The sequence below is a fragment of the Cyanistes caeruleus genome, chromosome 6 (genome assembly GCF_971803275.1).
Source record: "Cyanistes caeruleus chromosome 6, bCyaCae1.hap1.1, whole genome shotgun sequence".
Taxonomy (NCBI): domain Eukaryota; kingdom Metazoa; phylum Chordata; class Aves; order Passeriformes; family Paridae; genus Cyanistes; species Cyanistes caeruleus.
The window spans coordinates 18,394,546-18,418,204 of NC_141706.1; the positions used below are offsets into that span (position 1 = coordinate 18,394,546).

The 23,659-nt window shown below is 36.4% G+C and overlaps 1 protein-coding gene across 19 annotated transcripts in view; it reads left to right on the forward strand.

Annotated features, from left to right (window-relative positions):
- The window catches only part of LUZP2 (leucine zipper protein 2), a 270,446-nt gene that overhangs the window by 235,732 nt on the left and 11,055 nt on the right, over positions 1 to 23,659 (forward strand). For 15 of the 19 annotated variants that reach the window (XM_086895406.1, XM_086895411.1, XM_086895405.1 and 12 more), the window contains 3 exons: positions 2,348 to 2,422; positions 6,959 to 7,123; positions 23,289 to 23,381. In XM_086895406.1, the coding sequence (XP_086751532.1) occupies positions 2,348 to 2,422; positions 6,959 to 7,123; positions 23,289 to 23,381 (333 nt within the window). Of the gene's footprint in view, positions 1 to 2,347; positions 2,423 to 6,958; positions 7,124 to 10,610; positions 11,644 to 23,288; positions 23,382 to 23,659 lie in introns of those variants that run through there. The other 4 variants (XM_086895408.1, XM_086895398.1, XM_086895402.1 and 1 more) reach the window with 2 other exon arrangements.

The following is a 23,659-nucleotide window of genomic DNA, read 5'->3' on the forward strand; positions in this document are numbered from 1 at the left end:
TAACCACCATTTCCTGCTTTCCATAAACTTCCCAGATTTTCAGATGCCTATCTAATACATCTGTTGAAGGAAACCAGACACCCTCTAATTCATAACTAGTAGTTATGATTTTCCACTGATTTACACTGTAACACTGATGGTGCTGAAGGATGATGTTTCCTAGTTGTATGGGCCTCACCATCTTCCATCTGATTTTAATTCTTCAGCAATGCACACTATCAGAGATACCATCCTAGCCTCACATTTGTGATGTGTAATATCCTTCTTAGTGGCAACTGAAATGATACAGTTAAACATATTATATCTATATTATACATTATACAGTTTTTCAAATCTTGTTTCTCTTTAATTGAGAATGTATTAATTTGTATAGCTGTACTGTAAAATAATAAGTAACAATAAAAAAATGTTAATAATGTGAGAAATTCCTTGGTTTAATTCTACGATAAGTGTCTCTGCATCACATAGAGTCAATGTTCAGTCTTTCAAACATTGTCTGTGGCCATGTTTATTGTGAGTGATATTGTATCCCGTATTTAGGAAAAAAACAAAAAGTTACTGAACTCTAGCAACTTCTTGTATCTTAGTAATTTTTTTCTCCAGTAAACCAGTGAGAAGTCCACTTAAATTCTGCAAACTGCTAAAATGGAAGGATTATTTCTGTAGTGGATTCTCTGTTGCCAGACTAAAGGACACCAATGGTGTATTATGTATATTATGACAGAGACTGCTATTAACTGTAAGAAATGTGATGCAGTGGAAATTATGGACTGTAATTCACAAGGCTTTGTCACACCTGAACAAACAGCTGACTTCTGCTTTGAAGCAAGTTTGGTTTTGACTTATGAAACTGTGACTGTGGTGATAGATCTGAAGATAAATGCCTAATCCTGTTTTAAAATGCAACTAAGTAGTTCTTTACGTGAGTTGGGAACTGAAAATTCCAGGCTTTTAATATTTAATTTGGCAGTACAACCAATGCCTAATGCTAGTAAATATCACATTAGCTGTCTGCTGAGGACTATAGGCTTGCCTAAACTCATCACCTCATCTATGACATGTGCTGGAAGGACTGTTATTACCCCAACAGAGACCAAGTTAACCACTTTTATAGGATTTACACCGAACAGCATTTATGTAGTGTAGCTATCCATTAAACTATGCTAGAATCAGCAGAGTGCAGGGGATCTTGAAAAGTGTGTCAAGAAAAAAATGTCTGGCTGGGGTTCAACTCCAGAAACCAGGAAGCAGGAGATGGTGTTGAGGGAAAATGTACTTACAAATATTGGGTTAAAATAATAATGTGTTGCTCTTTATCCAAGAAATGAGAATTTTATCCAATTATTTTGCATGTACAAAATGTATATTTACTTAATCAGAATTTCAGAGAAATTCAGAGAAAGAGAGAAAAGAGAACTGACTAGTCCAGTGTGCTCTATGGCTCCCTTTTCAAACAGGGAAAACAATGACTAGGCTGTTTTTTTTGCAAGTACAACAGCAAAAGAATCCTTATTCCTTTTGGTTGCATGTACTGTGTCATTAATGATTAGGCTGAGAATCACAGGAATCTGGGACTTCCTGTTTCCCTGAAAAGGAAAATTCTTGCAGAGAATGTATTTCCTTCAAGCAATCAGGCTGGGTTTATACCCTCCTAGGGAAGGAGACAGAAAATAATTATCTTTATTTACAGACATTTAAAAGCATCTTCTGAACCCCTGAACTGCATCCATGACATATATAGAGCCAGAAGTCCTTCCACTCAGGGTGCAGGCTACTTGCCTGATCCTGACTTCAAACATAAGTCTCCCAAAATGCTTTCCCACTATGCAGTTGCATAGCTAGCCATTCTTGTGAATTTCCCTTTTATATTTTCAGGAAAAGATATGGAGGAAAAAAAATCTGGAGTTGCCTCCTTGTATACTAGTAGGTAGTATATTTTCATAAAGTATGCAAGAATGTTTGGGTGTTTTCTAATTTTTCTTTTTAGGCCATATTAGCTTAATGTTGGCATCTCAATGTTTCAAACTACAAAATAATGTTCAGATTGTACTCACAAGTCAAATAAACAAAATAATTAAAAGAATTTGAATGCCTTGAATTTTCCAGAAGGATATTATGGCATAATATTAAATATTTTATAGTATGGAATTAATTTTGCTATTGACATTGAATTTTTATAAACTTGCATTTACATCAATGGTGCACATTTGACCATATTTTTTTTCCCCTCAGGAAAAGAAAATATGACCCAACCTATATATATTACATGTAAAATTTATATTCTTTCCCCACTCACATGAAAAAATGCATTACAGATTGCATCAGCTTTTTTTCTTGATTCCCACAGGCACAACAGCTAACAGATCTGGAGCAAAAACTATCAGTTGCAAAAGACAAATTGGAAAATGCAGCCCTTGACAAAGTAAGAAGTGTAATGTAATGTAAGCATGTTTACCTCTATCAGCTGTGGTTGTTTTGGTGTAATTTGACAAAAACAAATGAAAGCCTTGCAGTTATTTAGATACATACTAAGTTGCGTCTGAATTGTACCTGGGAGTGATGCTATTGAAATCAGTGGAGCTAATTATGATACATGAAGTTAAGCACATCTGCAAAGTTATTTAAGAAGAGGATGGTCAAATTAGAAAATAAAACAGATGAAAAAATTTACACTGATTTTTAGTAGATTTAGATATTTATTTAATCATAATTTGTGCTGACAATAGACTTAGTGTCTCTCATAAGTTCACTTACACTAGAGCACTTTTCTATTTCCCATCATGGACCTTTAGAATGCTTACAAATTTGGCATTACCAGGCCCCAAATATCAAGAATAGTGTGGCCAGTAGGACTAGGAAAGTGGTTATCCGCCTGTAAGGCCACATCTCACAGTGTTCAGTTTTAGGCCATTCACTTAAAAAATGACATTTTAGTGCTGGAGTGAGTTCAGAGAAGGGCAACAAAGCAGGTGAAGGGACTAGAAAGCATGTCTTCTGAGGAGCATCTGAGGGAACTGGTGTTGTTTAGTCTAAAGAAGAGAAGGCTCATAATCTTTGCTCTCTACAGCTGTCTGAAAGGAAGCTGTCATTAGGCAGGGATTGGTTTCTTCTGCCATGTCTCAAATGAAAGGATGAGAAGAAATAACCTTAAGTTCTTCCAGGGGAGGTTCAGATTAGAAATTAGAAATTTTATTTTCGCTGCAGAAGTGGTTAGGCATTGGAATAAGCTGCCAACTATTAACAAAGTCAATATTGAATTATGCTATCCATAGGATGAAAACAAATTTACTTGTTCTTCTTTTACATTTGTAATGGCAAAATTGGAATGGCTTCAGCCAAGGCAGAATGAGCACTGGATGGCAGGATTGAGAGCTGAGAGGATGAAAAATTATCCAGAGAAATTTCTGGATGAGAGGAAAGTGATTTCAGATTGGTGTGATCTGTAGGAAGCACTAGGGTCATATAGGACTGGATTGACTAAGTCCATATCATCATGCAAAATTAGACAGTCTGCTACCTCTGCCCATTTAACCATAACAAATGGTGATTTATGCTGTCTGTACAGTCACTAACTTGAAAAGCTAGTATTAAAGACATGTTACATGAAAAGAAGTATGCTAGTATCTTCTTTTGTCAAATAGAAAATAAAGGGTCCCTGGATCAAAGGGATGAAGTAATCCTTTCCCTTTTACTCTGTCATTAGCTTAGAGATATATCATCTGGCTGCACACATCTTAAGCAAAAGACATTCAATTTTCACTGTTTGCAAGCAAATTCCATTCTGCGGGAGACTAAAATATTAATGGTTAATGACTCAAAACAATAGGCCCTTTGGGCCATTAGCAGGGTGTTTTCCTGGGACGGGGTTTACATCCGCAGACTGAGGTAAAGAGGAGAGTTTCTGGGTGTGTGATGGCAAAACCTCTGATCCACAGAAGACAGAAGGGGGGGTGAGCACCCATCAACAGAGACTACTGGGCTTTAGGCCAGATAAGGGAAGGGCCTGACAAGAAGCAAACCCTATTTGGAAGTAGGATAGTGATTTTTATTGTGCCAATGTCCTCCCTTACATAATTGGCTCAGCTGTAAAACTCTTCTCCCTGTGAAAAGTATGGGGACACTCACATTCACATGGGACGTTTACATATAGGCTTGAGGGTATTCTCCCCTTCTGATGGGGCATAACTGGCTCAACTACACTGATGTGAGAGGAAGTCATCATGTCTTAGAAGGTGTAATAAACTGTCAAAGATGCCCAAAGTGTCCTCAGATTCTTTTCTGGAACCTTCCATCAGAGGACTGTGCATTATCCACAATGTCACACCAGACAGTGCAAACTGCTCCCTCAAGAGAGGTACCCTGGGTGCTCCCACATAAGCCTAAACATTTAACTCTATGTTTTGTGGGCTTTCCCTCATCTCCGAGGAAACAAGACTGTGAATAACACTTTTACCAAAGGACATTTAAATTGCAACAATCAAATCTTATAACTGAATCCATAGGTGATGATACCTTTCCTTTCCTTTCCTTTCCTTTCCTTTCCTTTCCTTTCCTTTCCTTTCCTTTCCTTTCCTTTCCTTTCCTTTCCTTTCCTTTCCTTTCCTTTCCTTTCCTTTCCTTTCCTTTCCTTTCCTTTCCTTTTCCTTTCCTTTCCTTTCCTTTCCTTCCCTTCCCTTCCCTTCCCTTCCCTTCCCTTCCATCCCTTCCCCTTCCCTTCCCTTCCCTTCCCTTCCCTTCCCTTCCCTTTCCTTTCTTTCCTTTCCTTCCTTTCCTTTCCTTTCCTTTCCTTTCCTTTCCTTTCCTTTCCTTTCCTTTCCTTTCCTTTCCTTTCCTTTCCTTTCCTTTCCTTCCTTTCCTTTCCTTTCCTTTCCTTCCTTCCTTTCCTTTCCTTTCCTTTCCTTCCTTTCCTTTCCTTTCCTTTCCTTTCCTTTCCTTTCCTTTCCTTTCCTTTCCTTTCCTTTTCCTTTCCTTTCCTTTCCTTTCCTTTCCTTTCCTTTCCTTTCCTTTCCTTTCCTTTCCTTTCCTTTCCTTTCCTTTCCTTTCCTTTCCTTTCCTTTCCTTTCTTTCCTTTCCTTTCCTTTCCTTTCCTTTCCTTCCTTCTTTCCTTTCCTTTCCTTTCTTTCCTTTCCTTTCCTTTCCTTTCCTTTCCTTTCCTTTCCTTTCCTTTCCTTTCCTTTCCTTTCCTTTCCTTTCCTTTCCTTTCCTTTCCTTTCTTTCCTTTCCTTTCCTTTCCTTTCCTTTCCTTTCCTTTCCTTTCCTTTCCTTTTCCTTTCCTTTCCTTTCCTTTCCTTTCCTTTCCTTTCCTTTCTTTCCTTTCCTTTCCTTTCCTTTCCTTTCCTTTCCTGCCCTGCCCTGCCCTGCCCTTGCCCCTGCCCTTGCCCCTGCCCTTGCCCCTGCCCTTGCCAGATTTTCTTAAGTGTTATTTGTATGGTTTTATATTGATATGTTACTGTAGGTAATAACCAAAACAGTTACATATTTGCTTTCCATTGCAACCAAATTGGTCTAAAATAAAACATATACATATATGAAACACAAATAATTATCTGTTTTCACTCTAGTCTGCCCCAAGGGTCGTGGTAACAAGAACTTGAGTTACCCTTGCCTTGAGGGCCAGGTCATAACATATTCCATCTCCTATTTCTTTAATTTTCCTATTGTACTCTGCATTATAGTCTTTGTATGGCTAATTTTTATCCTACTGCTGAAATACACTCTACTAACTCGCTTTGTTTTTTTTTTAAGAAACACTAAGTTTTTTCCAGTTACGTGATACATTCCCTGCTTTCAGTTCAGGGAAGTTTATCTGAGGTAAAACAGAATATTTGTCATGTTCTCAAAAGTATTGCTAAGAAAATAAACTAAAACATGCTGTATGCCATTGCTTAGGATTAATAGGACTATGAAATACTTTCATATTTTATGTGTAACATTTCACATACTTGATATTCAGTGTGCAATGTTACATACACGGTTTTCCACATACATACATACATTTTCCACCAGCTTTTGCCATGGTATGCCTTGATTTATGTACCTTTAAAAATCTTTGATGATTGAAACGTGAGCATATTCTGTATTTACAGGTGTATTTTTAATAAAAAGAAAAAAAACCTAGGTGTTTTTTAAATGTCAAATGCTGCTAACTCCCCTTGAAGTGGATGTAAGAACTTACTCAATGGCTAACATCTGACATGTGTCTTTCTTTGATGAAACCAAAGATTTAAAATATGATTTCCTCCTTCTGTATTTATCTCATTGTTCTTGCTCTCAGCTTACTTCAATTACAGACTTCTATTTCCATTAGTATATCTATCTATGTTTCTGGGAGTAAAATACAAATATTCTAACATGAGTTGCAAGTTGGTTGCAAGACCAGTTTTATTTTGGTCTAATGGACAGTAGCGAGTCTGGATAAATATATGCTTAACTGTTAAAAATATCTATTTTTTTTACTATAGTGCAAAAGTATAGTATGCTCATAAGAGAAGCCATCTTACTTGGATTAAATCTATCTGTAATGTGAAAATACCAATTATTTGAAATGTTATAGACAAAATTCCATGCCAAGTCTGGTCTTGCAATACTTAGGAGTTCTCTGTAGATATTATACATAAAAGGCTGAACACTGTTGGATATTTTGTAAATTGCATTTTCTTTTCAGAAAAAGATTAAATTTAATTATTATTTGCAATAATCAATGTGGATAAAACTGCATGAAGGGATGAGAAGAGCATGCAGTGACTTCCTAGGCAGTTTGGTGTCTAATGTACGGTAACCTAATCACAGAAGAATACTGCTTTAGACAGTCTTACTTCCATCAGTAAGAAAAAGCAGCAGCTACTCCTAAGTGTTTGCTTTAATACAGGTAAAGTATTAGAGAAAGTATCAGAGAAAGTAAGCAGTTGTGTTCATCATAGTACATCTTTGAGAACTGATAGTTTCTAATTTTCCCCAGGAGTCACAGCTGAAAGCTCTGAAGGAGACTGTGCAGCTTTGCTTGTCTTCTGTTCTGCGCAATCAGCCTCCCACAATGAATCTAATCTCTTCAAAACCACCTGAGAAGCTGAATTCCTCAAATACAAAGAGCTCCAAAGTTCCATTTCAAGTGACAAGTACCAAGGTATGATTTCTGTCTTGGGTGGGGATTTTTTAACATCTTCAAAAGGTTGTCCAAAAGGGCTTCATACTGAAACTAAGGAGGAATTCAAAATCAGTGGAAGATTAGGACAAATTTTGAGGATAATTCTAAGACTGTTTCTGATGTCAATAAATTGTTTTCTCAGTTGGGAAGCAGCTACATTTTACTGAGTAACAAAATTCTATCACTTGGCAAATGGATTATGTCTGCACAACAAATCTACATTGAAGATAGATTTGCATTTAAAATAAATGGGGGTGTTAATTCATAGGATCATTTACCTGTTAGGCACTGATAATGAGCTTGTGGTAATACAGCCCTAAACAGTAATTTGGGGTTTGCTTATCATGGTTTCTTTCAATGGAAAAAAAAAAAATTATATAAAAACTATAAAATAATCCGGGACACCCAAATCAAAATTGCCAAAATGGATCAATGAACTCGAAAATAGGCCATAGGGAATATTCCAGTCTTGCAAGATGAGAAGGGCAGTTTCAGAGAAAGCAGGAGGAAAAAAGAGATGAAACGTGTTTTGAGTCAATAGATTCAAACATTAAAATACAGTCAAGATTTCCAATGATTAACAACTGTCCTAGTAATTTTCATCTCCAGTGTTGCATTTTGCTCCTGAATTCAACTGATACAATAGATAGATCTAAAGAAATCCATAATTTCGGTGAAAGGACGGAAAGGACACTTCAATGTCCTCCTTTCATTCCAAAACCGAAATAATTAATAATTTGTATATGGCAGTTGTTTGTATTCACTCTTAGTGCACAGGCTGAAGCCAAAAATTAGTAATCTTTCTATATGTAATTGAAATTAAAATACAATTGTGGAAAGCAGAAGATAATTATAAAACTGGATATCTCATCACTACTATTAAAATTATGACTGTTGATTCTTTAATAACTGTTTTACAGAAAGAAGCAATCATTCCCAAAAATGATTACCTCTGGAAAAAAAGCAGTGTGTTAATTAGTAGCAGCACATGGGTATGATAGTGTTTATGTAGATTAAGCTCACTGGATCTGTGTTGTATAAGACAGCAGACTTTTCTTTCGTAGGTCATGCAAACTCAAAAGCACTTTGGGATCTCAGGAGCATATTGTTCCTAATTAATGTGGCTGTAAAATTGTTTATCTTGCTCTTATTGTCCTTGTCTTCAGTTTGGAAGTGTTCATGCCTCTGTTATGAGAGCAGAGAAGTACTGAAGGATAAGGGCCAGCTAGACATTATGTCTATGTGTAAAACTGATCTAGGGTCAGAGCCTTTGGAGAATTTGAGGTCTCCTTCATGTTATAGATGGGGAACATGAGAATACAGAATAGAGATTAGAATTAGGTTTTTGATATTTGACTGAAATAGAGAGTACTCTTCCTTCTTTTTTTTTTTAAATGACCATAATAGATTTTGTGTTTAGTGTAATTGGTAAAATATGTCAGTACTTCTGTGCTATAGCCTTTTGAGAAACCAGCCTTTAGTCCTCTAACCAGAAGTGCTTGAATAAGTTAAAATTACTCTTAATGGGCAGTTCTCATATTTGTCTGCACTTGGCATATGCCATGAAAATGTCTGAAAGAAAAATGGTCTGTAAACCTCTTCTTCCACACATTGACACCTCATTATTAAAAATCTGTGTATTATCTGTGATTATAAAACTAATGAAATCTGCTACTGTGAATCAAGCTGTTAAAGAATCATAGTCAGTCACCCTGCGCACTCAAGATAGATGTTTTTCTATTATGATACCCTTTCTTATAGATCTTCTCCTTGGCTTTTTTTACTCTGTGACAAACATCAATTAACTCTTAAATACAGATCTGTAGCTCTCTTTTTCATTATTATCAGATTTGCAGAAATATTTTGATATTGCAGGCTAGTTTTTGGGGGGAATATAAATGTATGTGATTATTTAAATGTATTTTACATAGAAGTGGGAACTTAAGATGAGCAGCACTTACAATACTGTCCTGTCTCATAAGCAGCACTTTCACCTTCGGGCAACAAATGATAATTTGTCCAGTAAATATTTTAAGATATTCTCATCCAGCCTAAAAATCTCTTTCTAAAATGTCAAACTTACTTTAAATCTATGGAAGGATAAATCATTCAGTGTGCAATAGCTGTACCACTTGGGGACAATTTCCTGGGGCGGGCGGTACACTTCCTTATTAAAAAAAAGAAATTCCAAATTAGTAGGTTGTATATTTGAATTCATTATTGGTAACCATAATACCTGACAGCTTGTTAGAGGTATTTATCACAAGAACCGGGTGTAGAAAGAATAACTAGATAAGCAAGTTGCCACATTTCTTGAAAAGAAAATACTTCGTCATTTTGGTTTTTTTAAGAGAATGTGATATGAAAAAGAATAAATTAGGTTTAAAAAATGTGTGCAAAGCAGTGCATTATTAAGTGCCCGAATCAGTGCAAAATAAAGTTGTTGTCCTGGATAGTTCATTAATCTGGAAAATTGTGTAGTAATGAAATTATTACATTTAAATGATAGAAAAAGTGATCTTAAAGTGATCAAAAGCAGTGTAAGTCTGATGTATTTTTTTTACATGTCTTAAATAAATATTTGCAATGTACAAGAATGTAAAATACAGAATTTACCATTGTAAATTTGCACTAATATTTCAATTCAAAGCCATTTTGCCTGTCATGGACTTGTCATAACAGGTACTGTTATGTGTACCTGGTACAATGTGTACTGGCGCCTAAAGCTGACATTGGTAAATGGATTTAGGGTGCTGTGCATACAAGTTTCAGTGGCACAGCTAAAATAAAGCATAAGTAGAAGGCAGATAATTAAACCTGAACCATGAGGTTTTTAGCTTTCTGTATTATTGACAATTACTTTTATTATATAGTTTTGATACTTTGAGAAGGGTGACCTAGAATAGAGGCTAGAGAGAGTTAGGAATAAAGTAGGTATTTCTTGAAAGGCCTTAAAAGATATATCTTGAGTAGTACAAGAGCCTGGCCAGAGCTACACCCAAGATAAACCTAAAAATGGTCACATGGCCAGAGCTACACCCAAGATAAACCTAAAAATGGTCACAAAAATGGATGACTAGTCATGAGGTCTCTACATTTTTGTAAGTTTTGGTCCATCTGCATAACAGGTTTGTCCAATTACAGCTTCAGGTTATGAAGTTCCATCCTTCTTGTTTTCTCTCTTCAATCCACCACTGTTTATGCTTTTGGGCCTGAAACTTTTAACACTTGTCCCTGATATCAAGCTAGAAAATTGTTTTGTCTACCTACTCTGTGAAGAGAGCTCACTAACACTTAATATGAAGCTCAAAACTACACACCTAGGCAGCAGAGAATATGAAAAATAGGAAAGCTTAAACTTAAGGTATCAGTTTCTTTTTCACTGTAATGTCAATAATTATTCTATCTTCTGCCAGTGGAAAACACTTCCAAAATCCTTGACAGATGGATCTATCTTTTGTTGTAGCACCTTTCTTGCCTCATTCCCATTACAGAGGTGGTGATGAAAGAGAATAATGAAGACTGAAGAAGACTGAAACTCTGCTTTCCCTTTTATTCTCTAGACGAATGCCCGAAGACCTGGATACTTAAAGAGCCTACTATGTGCATGAAAATCATGATATTGACTGTGCTGCTAGTCATGGGAAGTGTAGGTTGGTGTAATCAGAGAATCAAAGCACTGGTAATGAAGACCTAGTGATGAATTTTCTGCACTTAGTCATGGCAAGACAAAAAATTTCTGTGAATTTATATGGAGCTAGCGGAGAGATTGTATTCTTACTCCATTTCTATTAATTCCTCTTCCTGAAAAAAGTTTATAAGGTTATTACACCATACAAAAAGCGAAAAATTGTAGTAATACCTTTGGCTGTGCTGCATAAAGATAACCTGTGCTCCCAATACAACAAAATGAGCTGTGAGACATTAACAGCAAACCAAACTCAGAAGTGAAACAGAAGAAAATTCTATTTCACGTACCAAGGTTGAACACAAAAATCATGAGGAACACAGTGATTGATTGTGCCATGTATTCCTCAAATTAATTCCTTCTTTACAAGCACCCTGCAGGTTTTGTGTATTTTGTGAACTGCACTATTCTAAGAGTGGAAATACACTTGAATTTCAAACTAAACAATAGTACCCATATGTACATTCAATATTGTACATAGCATAGGTTGAAAGACAACCTATGAATGCCACATGACTGTGTGCATACTAAATGCAAAAAGCAAGCAGGGAACAGAACCTGTGTGAAACAAAGTCATACAGGCTTCTCACCTTCTGACCTGGGAAAGCATAAGAAGGAATCCAAACAGTCCTTGGTAAAAGACAACAATTTGCAGGTGTTGTTTAGTCAAGGGGTGATGTTCCACTTAACCAATAATGGTGATGTGTACCTTTAATGACCAATGAAAGTTTCACTTCTTGGACCTTCTTGAACATGTGTATAAAAGCAGATTAAGAATAATAAACTTTGTTCTCTTGGACAATGAAGCTAAGGGAGTCAGTGTTGTACTGCTTCACCGTTCCTAATATAGTGCGACATGAGTGTCCTTGTCTCTATGGAGAAAACACAGGCTGAATGGAGTAAGAACTATCCTTCTGTAGAAATGCATAGTACAGACTAAAAGGCCAACTACTACTCCATTGTGAAAAGATTTAAAGATCTTGCAAGAAATTTCATCACTTTTGTGACTCAAAACTTCAGCAAGGAGTAATTTCTTTTGCCTCAGATATATATTGTGAATATTCAGGACTCCAGCATATATTACTGAGTGCAAAAATTCAGAAAAGTTCAAGTACTGTGTGCCATACTCCCTTTCTTTGGAAATAATTCTCTCATTCCTCATCAAAGTAAGCTTGGGGAACTTTATATTTTTGTATAGACTAAAAAGAGTTCTTGTGGGAGCAAGGAGAAGAGCTTGTGAGACTTTTCAGAGAAGGTACAAGTCTGGAAAGATTGTCAAGACCAGGGTAGACTCTGAAGAGCATTTTGAAATGGCCATGTAGGAAATTAGAAGGCTGAGTTTTCTGGTTTGGTACAGAAAATAATGTATTTAGGTAAAATTTAATCTCACTGTTATTCTGAGTACATAAATATTGAATATCTATTACAAATGCAGAGCAAGGTTGCTGAAAAAATAGCATCATCACAGTGACATGATTCTTAGATTCTTCACTAATTTGATTGAGGGGGAGTTGAATTTGGTTTTGTGTAAAGGGTATATGATTTAACTAATGTGGTGGGTTTTAGCACTGGCTAAAATCACCAGGGCACTTACTCAATTCTCGCTGTGAGATATCGATTAAGAGAAGGGCAAAACAGGCTCCAAACTTAAAAGTTTTGACAGAATATTTTTAGGCTCTTGTTCTTACTTATTTCATATACAAAAGTAGAAATTGTTGATTGAAATACTTATATAAAATAATAGTATATATACTAAATATTTAGTAATATATACTAAATCAGTCATACAATGTCCATATCATACATAATATCAGGGTATTTTAATTACAAAATTGACTAAAATTTTGAAAAAATAAATACAGTTAAATGTGTACATTTCTTCAAAATACACAAGTACATTTTGAAGGAATGAAAAAAAGTGTGAAATGTTTGGACCCAGTCCTTTAATTGAGATTTAACAAAGTTTTCATAGCTAGAAAACTGAAAAATTAACCATCTGAAAGACCCAAGATACAATTTATCATACTATTCCATAATGAAGGTTCTGACCACTGGACCAAAGCAAGAACCTGCAAAAAATTACTACTGTACTGGTCAACAGTGAACTGAACATAAGCCAGCAGTGTGCGCAGGTGGCCAGGAAGGCCAATGGCATCCTGGACTGTATCATGAATAGTGTAGCCAGCAGGACCAAGGGAAGTCATTCTTCCCCTGTACTTTGCACTGGTGTCCAAGTACCTTAAGTACTGTGTCCAGTTCTGGGCCCCTCAGTTTGGGAAAGATGTTGACATGTTCAAACATGTCTTAGAGGATGGCAACAAGGCTGCTGAAGAGCTTGGAACACAAGTCCTGTGAAGAATAGCTGAGGGACCTGGGCTTGTTTAGCCTAGGAAAAAAGGAGGCTCAGGGAAGACCTTATCACTCTCTACAGCTCTCTACAACTACCTGAAGGGAGGTTGTAGTCACATGGGGGTTGGTCTCAGCCAACCACTGACAGAACAAGAGAATGCAGTCTTAAGCTGCACCAGTAGAAGTTTAGGCTGGACCTTAGGAAAAAATTCACTGGAAGAGTGATTGGGCACCAGAATCATCTGCCCAGGGAGGTGGTGGAGTCACCATCCCTGCAGGTGTTTAAAAAAAGACCTGATACAGCACTCAGTGCCATGGTTTAGTTGATAAGGTGGTGTTAGGTCATAGGTTGGATTTGATAATCTCAAAGGTTTTTTCCAACCTAGTTAATTCTGTGATTCTGTGATTCTGTAATTGGGGTTATTATTTGGAAATAGTTTAATGCTCACAATTGGGGGAAAAAATAACATGTAACCTCATAACTTTATCAGAAGGAAAACCTGAAGGGCACAAAATATTATATATGTGGCTTTATGTTAGATACATAATATATAAAACATATAGGTATGGTGCTTGGGGACTTGGTATAGCAGTGGATCTGGCAGTATTAGGTAATGGTTGGACTTACCTTAGAGGTCTTTTCCAACCTCAGTTTTCCTATGTTTCCATCTATGGTCAGCTATAAGCAAACAGCAGAAGCATTGAGGGCAGTGTATAGATTTGTGCACCATCAATGTCTTAGGAGTCAGCTGCTGGTACCTCAGAATTTATCAACTTTTGTTGCCTCCAACTTTGCTTCTGCCACAGTTAATGATATCACCAAAACCTTCAGTTTCAGGGGCCTGCAGATCATTGTGTTCAACTGGGATTAGAAAACCAATTAAAAAGAGAAAAAGGCAATTACTAAATGTAGACTCAGACACATTTTGTACAATGCAGTAATAACATGCAATCGTATAACCCTTTCTTAATGAATAAACATTAGAAGAATAAAATGGCATTGAAAAATGACACTATCCATTGTTTTAGGATTTAATTTCAAAGACAAAGGAACACATGTCTCCTAAGATACTTACTGCAGAAATCTCAGGTACTGTGAGTGTCTGTAAGACTAATGGAGCAAAAATTTTGCTTTTTAATAGATAGAAGGTAATTTAATTACAGAAGCAGGACTACCATGACTTATTTATTCATATAAGTCTCTTCTATTCTGCTTTTCACAGCTACCTTTGGGCTAATAGAGTTTTATTCTCATTACAATCATCTAGACAGCAGCTATAATCCTGTATTAATATTAATGGTGGTTCACAAGGTTATGGCAACTCTTGCTTGTATCTTTTATTTCTGGAATTTACATTAGATTATGTTTTTGCTGTTGCTTCATAAAGATTCCACAGAACTTTTTCTACAGCCCTTTTTCTTCTGTTCCTAATTTTTAATAATTTTTTATTACATGCTGGAAACATGTTTAACACCAGAGACCATGAGATCGAAAGCTACAGCTCTTGGGGTTTATTACTTACTCTGCAGAATGTACATTAGTACATTATATTGATAGGTAAATTAGGTTTAGAGAGTTTTTTTCCCAACTGAATACAATCAAGGAAAATTGGAAAAAAACACCTGGTACATCTTATTTTGTCTATAACATCCCCCCCCCCCCAAAAAAAAACCCCAAACAAACAATATCCTTTTCCTTCAAGTTTTAATGCCATAATCTCATTTCATTATCTAAATTTCACTTCATTAACTATTTGACTTCACTCCTCTTTGCAGAGTGTAAATAGCTGGAGTGGCCCATTACCCCAGGGTTCAACTCTGAAATTAGTAATGTGCTAGTGGATTAAAAGGTAACTGTTAATTCTTTAGTGCTACACCTTATTGTGGCTGTAAACTGCAGATCTGTTTGCCTGTAAATGAAAATTACTCCATAGCCTCGCTCCAGATATCCTTTTTTAATTACAGTCTTTACCTGTCAGATGTTTCAATAAAGTCTCCCATAATTTAGTACATAATACGTCTCAAAGTACTGTGGATTACTGCTTGACAGTGGTTTAAAATGTATATGTATATACAAAATATAATTTTTTAATGAATATTTTAAATAATATAAAAATCCAGATTGTTAGGTATGGTGAATGGTCACATATGGATCTGTGATTAGCATCTACAGCATACATCCAGCTTCCCTAATTTTGCTTCGGTCTAAAGTCACAACCCCAAACTACAGCAGCCTCAAGCTTACTGTGATACTCATCTGATTTCTGGACAAGCTTATTTGTCTCTTTCTCTTTCAGAAACAGAGAAAGAGAAGACCCCTTAATTGCTTTTCAGATGTTATTATTTTAGACATATCTTTCCTCACTTACATCAAGTTGGGTTTTTTTAAATGTTTCTTTTTTTTTTGCCTGGTGACAGTCAGTGATGATTGGTAAAATGTAGACTATTTCTAATTTTAGATGAAGTTGCATTTAGCAGAAAAATAATAATATATTTTTCCTCTTTTGACTTTCCCAGATGATGTGCTTGTTACATGTTTTGTTAAAAAATATGTGCATGTCAACAATGACAATAAAACTGAATTTATGTATCTTTTATTAAATCCTATTTTTCTCATATATTTTGAAAGACGGTAGTCCACATCTCTGTTGGTTGAGCTGTTGTCATGTTATTATATTGCCAGGTAATCTTTTATAAGAGCAACTTGTTAAAAAGGGACTTAAATAAACAGGCAAGTAGAGGGTTTTTTTAAAAAAGTTTCCTTTACCATACTTAATAAGAAAGCCTCGTTTAAAGCAGAATTGGGGAAGAAAAATCAACGCCTCAACGGAAAAGTGACCCAATTTATGGAATTCAGGTCATGATTCAGAAGGGTTCCAGCTTCACCAAGTTGGTCTTCCTAGGGTCTGTACTTCATCCAGGGTTGAGATCCTTTGGCTTTATCTTCCTGAAAATACAGATGTTCGTGTCTGTGACTGTAACTTGAATAGCTGTTTTGTTCATTTGATAAGGCTGTAATTGCCTATAAAGTGTATTCTGATGGTCTGTATTATTGCTGCTCTGAGTGTAAGTAATGTTACTTACATACAGTGTCATACAGTGTTCATTATCCCATAGCTAATTGCTTTTTCCTTTGTGATGACTGCAGAAAATCAAGAGTGTTGAAGGAATGTGCTTATTTGGTGATTTCAGTTTCTTAGTATTATAACATCAACCTCCCACACACAACTGAAGATGCTAAGTATCTTAATAATTATAGAAAAGAAAGTTCCTTTCCCTACAGTGAAGGATGAAGGCTGCTTTTTTTAAGATTTTAGAAGTGGTGGAAAAATGAAGCAGAAGCTACATTTATACATGTAGTTTATATATACATATATTTGCGAGAGGATATAACTATATCTCTAGCAATCTAGCTAAATTTAATTAATTCATTAAATTTTGTAACTTTGCATCTACAAAATGCTAGATATTTGAACTTGCCCATTGTATAAGAAAAATCATGTAAACATGTAGCTTTTAAAACTTAATAAGGGAATGTGAAATTATAGATTTAGATATAATCTAATCTAAGTAATTGACTTATAAAAACTTACTAAAAAAAACTTTCTCTAACAATCTTTATTATATGCACGAGTAATCAACAAAACTATATGTATTTAAACTTAATTAATTCTATTTCCTTTTCTTTTTTGTTTTAGCTACAGATAAGCTTTAAAAAGACATCTTGAGTTATGGCTAAGTAAATGGCTATTAGACAAAATCTGAAGTGAAATGATCCATACGAAGTGAGCTAACTGCATTGTGACATTAGACATAAGTGTTCATGAGCAACTAAGCCACTATAAAAAAGGGTTGCTTTCTACCCCGTATCTAACAACATGTTGGAGTAATATTTTGGCATCACTGATAGTTGCTTTATGCTGTGAATTTATATCATCATACATATTAAGGACAGAAGAAACCCCTGTGGACATCTTGTCTCACCTAGCATAATATTTGCCACAAAGATTTTCTATACAAATCTTGTTGTATACACCTTGAAAGTTTCATTCTACCAGTTTACCACTTGTATAAAAACTCCTAGATAATGCTTTCATCCATTACCTTAGTAGCAGAACTTCAGCAAAAAAGGAACTATAAACATGTAACTCAGACCTTTCCTATTTCGCATGTTGAGATCCAGTGTAACTGAAGTCCAGATTTTGCCTGTTCTTACACCGACATTCATTAGAGGGGAAAAAAAAATAAAAATTGAAAAGAGACTAAGGGTTCTGGGGTGACATTATGATGCTTGTATCCCCAGTCGTCTGTTCTATTTATGCTGGATATTAAGTTCTGCACCTTTAAGGCTGGCTCTGAGAGTGAAGTGGGGGAAGAAGAAACACGCAGTTTGTTTGCAGGAACTGCACTCACTTGCCCGCATACATCTCTGGACTGTGGTGTCTGCAGCACGGACAGACAACGGGACAGAGCTCTCCTTTGCTTTTAGTTCGTTTTTAGCTAGCTGAGGCAGAGAAGTTCCCCGGACAGGTTTTTTTTCATTTTTTCTTGGATCTGTTCAAACCTGCTCTGGACTGAAAACCCAGACAAACCCAGGGAGCTCACGCCTGTGGCCCACCGGGGCCTGGGCCTCGGCACTTTCCAGCACCAGAGGGACTGATCAGAGAGTGAGCGAGCTACACCCCATGAAAAGAACTTTTATAGATTTGCCAAACCAATTGGGGAAGGGGCTGCTGTAATTTGTTTTCTGGAGGGACTCCATTCGGAGATTTTCTGCCGAATTTGCCCTAAACTAGGACACTAAGTAACTCTGAAATCCAGTCAGCTAGACAGAATTCTAACCATTCCTTATTCTCTATTAACCCTAAGCATATTTTGGTTTTTACATACTGAAAAGCCGAACAGATGAATTTTACAGGACAGTAAATTTCCTTATAGAATAATTTAGCATCTGATATTGTATCATCATTGCTGACTATTCCTAGCGCCACCTGACTAATGGAAAACTGCTCAGACTATTCACTGAGTCCTCATAGAGATATAGCGAACGTCATTTCTTTCTATCTTTAGCACACTTTTATAGCGTTCGACAGGGTTCATGGGGCTTAACAAGGTACTATTGGTTAATACATATTGTTTTACATTCTTTTCCATGTACACAATGCCATTGTTTGTCTTTATTCTCGCTGTTCCAGGAGAGTTTCAAGGACACTGCCCTTAGAATTATTGCTTGGATTGAAAGCTGGGTTGTGCAGACAGGCTTTTACTAAAATATCATGCCCTTGTTCTGCTAAAATATTCTCTACATCTGACTTTGCTGTCCACCCCATTACTATTTATTATTTCAATATGTGAGTCAAGCTCTTTCCAAACACATGGAATGATGCAGTTATTTTTAACAGCCTGCATGGAAATGTCTTTCCCTGTCAAGCCAATATATCACAACTGAATTCAGTGCAGCCCTGGCAAATTACACACTGCTATGTAATCCAAGCAACAGCCCAAAATGATGAAGTAAAAGGACACATGAACTGTCAATTCAAAAAAACTTAGGCCAAAGTTGCTAGGAAGAATGTGATTAAAGAAAAAGTGTTGAAATGAACATGTTAGTAAACAGCATGTCCAACGGCTGCCTCTTTTCCCTTGTAAACACTGCCAGCTCTTTATAATGAATATTGTTACTATCTAAATGAAATTTGAGTTTAGATTACCTTTCATTTTTCATATTTATCAGAGGAATCATTAAAGACAGAATCAAAAACAACGGAAAGGTTTGAGAGGTACAGATACTAAAATTTAAGGTCTTCTAATTATAGTCCTACATTTTATTTCATTTTCCTCGTTCAATTCAGATTTTATAATGACAACTACCTGCTTATACTTCACTAATCAAATAATGAAAAGGGTCCTAGGACTACTATGTCATTACATGTATTTTGTAGAATGGCTTTAAAAACAATTTGTATTTATGGGAATACAAATATAGATTTTGAGGATTTGTAATTTGTCAAAGAAAATACACTTGCCTTCCAGAACAGAATTGCTAGAAGTTACAGACAATGGCATTCATCTTGGCTAACTTTATGTACAAATACTAATGTTCTGTTTATTTAGGCAGCAGGACTGCTTAAATTTGGAAAGATGGGATAGCATTCTAGTAGGAATGCGTTTTTTTCAGTTTTAATACACTTCAAATAATTACTATAAGGGAACCAAGAGCTTTACAGTTTTGGTTTTTCCCTTCATAAATTTATGTTCCTGATACAAAGTACAAACAATAATCCCAGCTGTCTGCAATTTAGCTCACCTTATCATCCTGAGCAGTCCAACTCTGTCTTGTAATGGACTTTGTATTTAGGTTCTTTTTCCCTTTGAACCGAATATTGATGTGAAGGAGGCAGTTTTCTCTTGTTCAGTCTTGGTTGTTTATTCTTTTCTTATCAGCATTACAAGGTACAAGGAGCTATGTGCACTATGATAGAAAGGTGTAAAATGGCTAACAAAGGTCTTTTATATGTCCATTTACCCAATTAACAAATGCCAAGTAAATTATTTTTCTTAGTGACCCAATGACCCAACACCTGTGTACTGCACTGTGGCATTCCTTATCCAATCACTTACTACCACCCAAAAACCTCTAGAAGAACATGAAGAAGAAAGAAGAAAGGACAACAGACAATACCCTAAATCCTCCAACTTGTCTTCTGTTCTCTAAACTACTTTTTCACTCAGTGATTAACGAAAACTTTCTAATCTACACACTTACACTTAGCTTTTTCCATCTAACTTTAACATTTGTTCTCATGTATCACCAGGAAAACATGCTCATGAATTTCATGTTATATGAAATTCAGTGTTTTTCTGGATCCCAAAACAAAGTATCAGAAACAAGGGCACACACTCTGTGTCCTAGACTCCAACACAACTCCAGCTGTAGAAACAGTAGCAGAAACACCTGAAGGAGGAAAATGAGCAGCTTAGCTTCTCTAAAGCAAACTCTAGCCACAGCAACATGCCACTCATCACATTTCTGATTATCATTGCTTTATGCAGCCTTTTCTGCCTTTTTTAGAGTTTTCCAGCAGTTCCAGTTCATTACAAAAGCTCTCAGAAGGAATGTAGCTACACATTGCCCAAATAAGTTGTGAATACCTCATCCCTGAAAGTGTTCAAGACCATCTTGGATGGGGCTTCCTGGCTCCCTCCATGAGGAGAGGCATTAATAGTGCCAGAACCATGGCTGCCACCACTGCTTGTGCAGCAGTGGCAGGGCTATATGGCAGACGGTGAAAACACAGTGAGTAACTCCCCAATGTGAAACCTAGATGAAATCAACCTATCGGTGCTGTGGGATCCTGCAGGAACCTTTGCATTAGTGGAACTTCTTGTCAATGGTACCTACAAGCATCAGTTTTTCTTCTAGTCAGAGAAGAGGAGGAAGTGAGAATGTGTGAGGGAAAGCAACATGGCTGCTGCTCCAAAGTCAGTGGAAAAGAAGGGGAGGTGGTGCTGCAAGCGTCAGAGCCAAAATTCCTCTGCAAGCCATAGTGAGGACTATGGTGAGACAAACTGGCCTCCTGAAATGTATGAAGTCAACAGGGAATGGAGAGATCCACTTGCAGCCCATGGGAAAAGTGATCACGCTGGAGTGGGTAGATGCTAGAGAAGGCATTCTCTAGCATAGATGCTAGAGAAGGTTTTCCAGCAGGAAACCTGAATAAAGAAAGAGCATCCCTGCTTCCAGAGATAGAGAGAGAGGGCCCTTGCTTCCAAACTGGAGCAGTCTATCCTTAGAAGATGTCACCCAATGGATGTGTGACCCATGCCACAATAGTTTCGGGAAGACTGTTTGCCTGTGGAAAGGGACAGCTTTAGAGAAATGACTCCTCACCCTGGGCAAACAGAAGATCTCAAATGATGAAGTGACCAGAATCCCCATGCCTTGTGTCTCTGCACTGCCTTTGGGAAGGAGTGAGGGCTGGGGGGAAAAAAGGTATTTTAAGGACTTATTTTACTTTTAATTATCCTCCTCTGACTCTCTTAATAATAAATTTCCTTTATACCTTTAAATGTGAATATGTTTTGCCCTTAGAATGTTTTTCTCCCAGTCCTTATCTCAAGTCATGGCCTTTTGTTAATTTTTTTCCCTTTCCTCTGCCCAGCTATAGCAGGAGAGGGTAAGTGAATGACTTCTGTGGGTGCCTGGCATTTGGCCAGTGTCAAACCATGACGGGGACCCAGCCATGGTTTTGCCCTCTGCTCTGTGTTCCTCCTTTGGCATTTGTGAGAAGTGTGGTGGTGTTTTAAACTTGAACTTAAGACGTGGAGATCAGTGTCACTTTAGGGTAACAGAATGAAAAGTAATTGGCAATGATGGTTGTGTAATAGATGAAGGGATGCAATGTCCGAATCAATTAGAAAACAGGGGAAATGAAGCAGCCCTATTCACTGCTCCAAGGTTTAGCTGGTGTCCGAGCAGTGTTGCTCTGGTAAGTGATTTTAAAATTTTGTTAGCGTCTGATCCTACTGGCTAAGGCAATCATATAGAAATTGAAAAACCTCATTAAATCTTGTCTTTTGTTTGGGGAGAGAGAAAAGAAGAAGAGTTCTAATATGTAATAATGGACTTCACTCTTGATGATAAAACAGGAGACAATTGGAAATTTTCCTGTTTTATACTTTCCTAGAAATAGGAAATGTTGTAAACATCTGAAAATGTTACACTTGGAAGGTACTCCCTTGATGACAACTCACCTAAAATGTCATACTTCCCCTTTTTCTGTAGAAATAACATGCTGAGAAATTGTGTATCATTGACTAAGGTGAAATCTTAAGCAAGAATCAAATTCTTAATAAATAAGAAGCACTATGCACAGACATTTATTCTTCACAGTTAGTAAAGCTTAAAGCTGTCTGGTTTTTCTGGCATCTCATGGGATTTCACTGTGTCAGATAGTCAAGAAATCAAGTGAACATAAGTTTTATCATTTATTGAACATATGCTTCTTTTATTCAATGGGACAAAATTTAGGTTTGAAGAATTGTAATTTCTTTCAGTCCAAGCAGACAGGTCTCTCAATACAGGTATTAAATGGCATTTATTTTTTAACAAAACTATTCTTTATATTGATCTTTTTAATTTGTTCATCTCTACATTACTTCCTTCTGTAGTCAGTTGCTCTATAAAACTAACAAATCCTCATTGGAGAGCTGTTAACCAGAGACTATTTGAACTATTTTATTTCAACTATGAGTTGAACTATTTCACAGTTCAAGTGAAAATGTACATAGTGACTTGCTTGGTTTGGTTTCTCCTGTTCTCCATAATATCTGAAAACTTTGTATTATTTAGTAATTCAATGCAATATAACTGACATGAGAAAGGTTTCAAAACTGATGTCTGAAGTTTTAACTTTCCTTTACAGGAAAATTATTTTGCTATGTTTCCTGCCACCACCCCCCTGAAGAGTTTCAAAGTCTTGCAAGACAATTTGATGCTTTCAGGATAGTTTCAGTGCATGTTCTTCCTTTTTTGTCATTTTGAATCTTAAAAGTTTCAGGAAATATAGAAAATTATGCTTAAAACAAGCAACAACTCAGTGAAAGGAAATTCACTGCGTATAACATGATAGCAGAGTGCCTTCCCCATACAGAAGTCCTTTTTATGTGTAAGAAGAGAAAGGCATTAAAAGGAACATCCGGCTTGCAGCTTGGGAGGTCCCATCAGAGAGAGAGGATGTGGACAGGTGAAGTAAGCTCAAGCAGTTCATAAACATGTCAACTCACAGCCTCAGCCTGTCCCAGAATCCACAAAAGTCACAGGGGTTCTGAAAATGCTTTTGTTCACCTTCTTTGGCATTTAGATAGAATATCTTGATTATGTATATGGAAGTAATCATTTACAAGGGAGTGCTCTAACAAGAATGTATATTGAGACATTCCCTGTATAAAATTTGCTGAAAATGCAGTATACAAAGTAGTTAACAGTTTGCAGGATATGACCTCTTGGTTTTTCATTGTTATCCTGAATTTTCACGTGACTTATTTGATATTTTATCTCAATTATATTGATGTTTTTTAATTATTATTTTTATTTTTATTTTTCAGGTCTGGCAAAATGTCTCAGCAGAGAAAGAGAATTTTCATGTGGTCTTGAAAAAAGAAGAAAATCAAAGCACCCAGGAGTGTGATTCTCAAGATGTAAGATTAGCTTACCTGAAAAACAGGGCCTAATCTAGGCCTAATCTGTAAGAGAACATGAATGCTTTAGGCAACTCTCAATGGGACTTTTCCTATTCAAGATGGTAGACATATTTTATGAGCCAGTTATGTATTGAAGTGCTGAGGAGCAAAGGCTCTTTGCTGTGAATCTGTGCGTATATAACATCTGGGCTTCTTTTAAAAATTGCTTAATAGAACTGGTAGAGCTGTTGCAGGAAGAGTAGTGGTGCATATTACCACTTACATATTTTTACGTA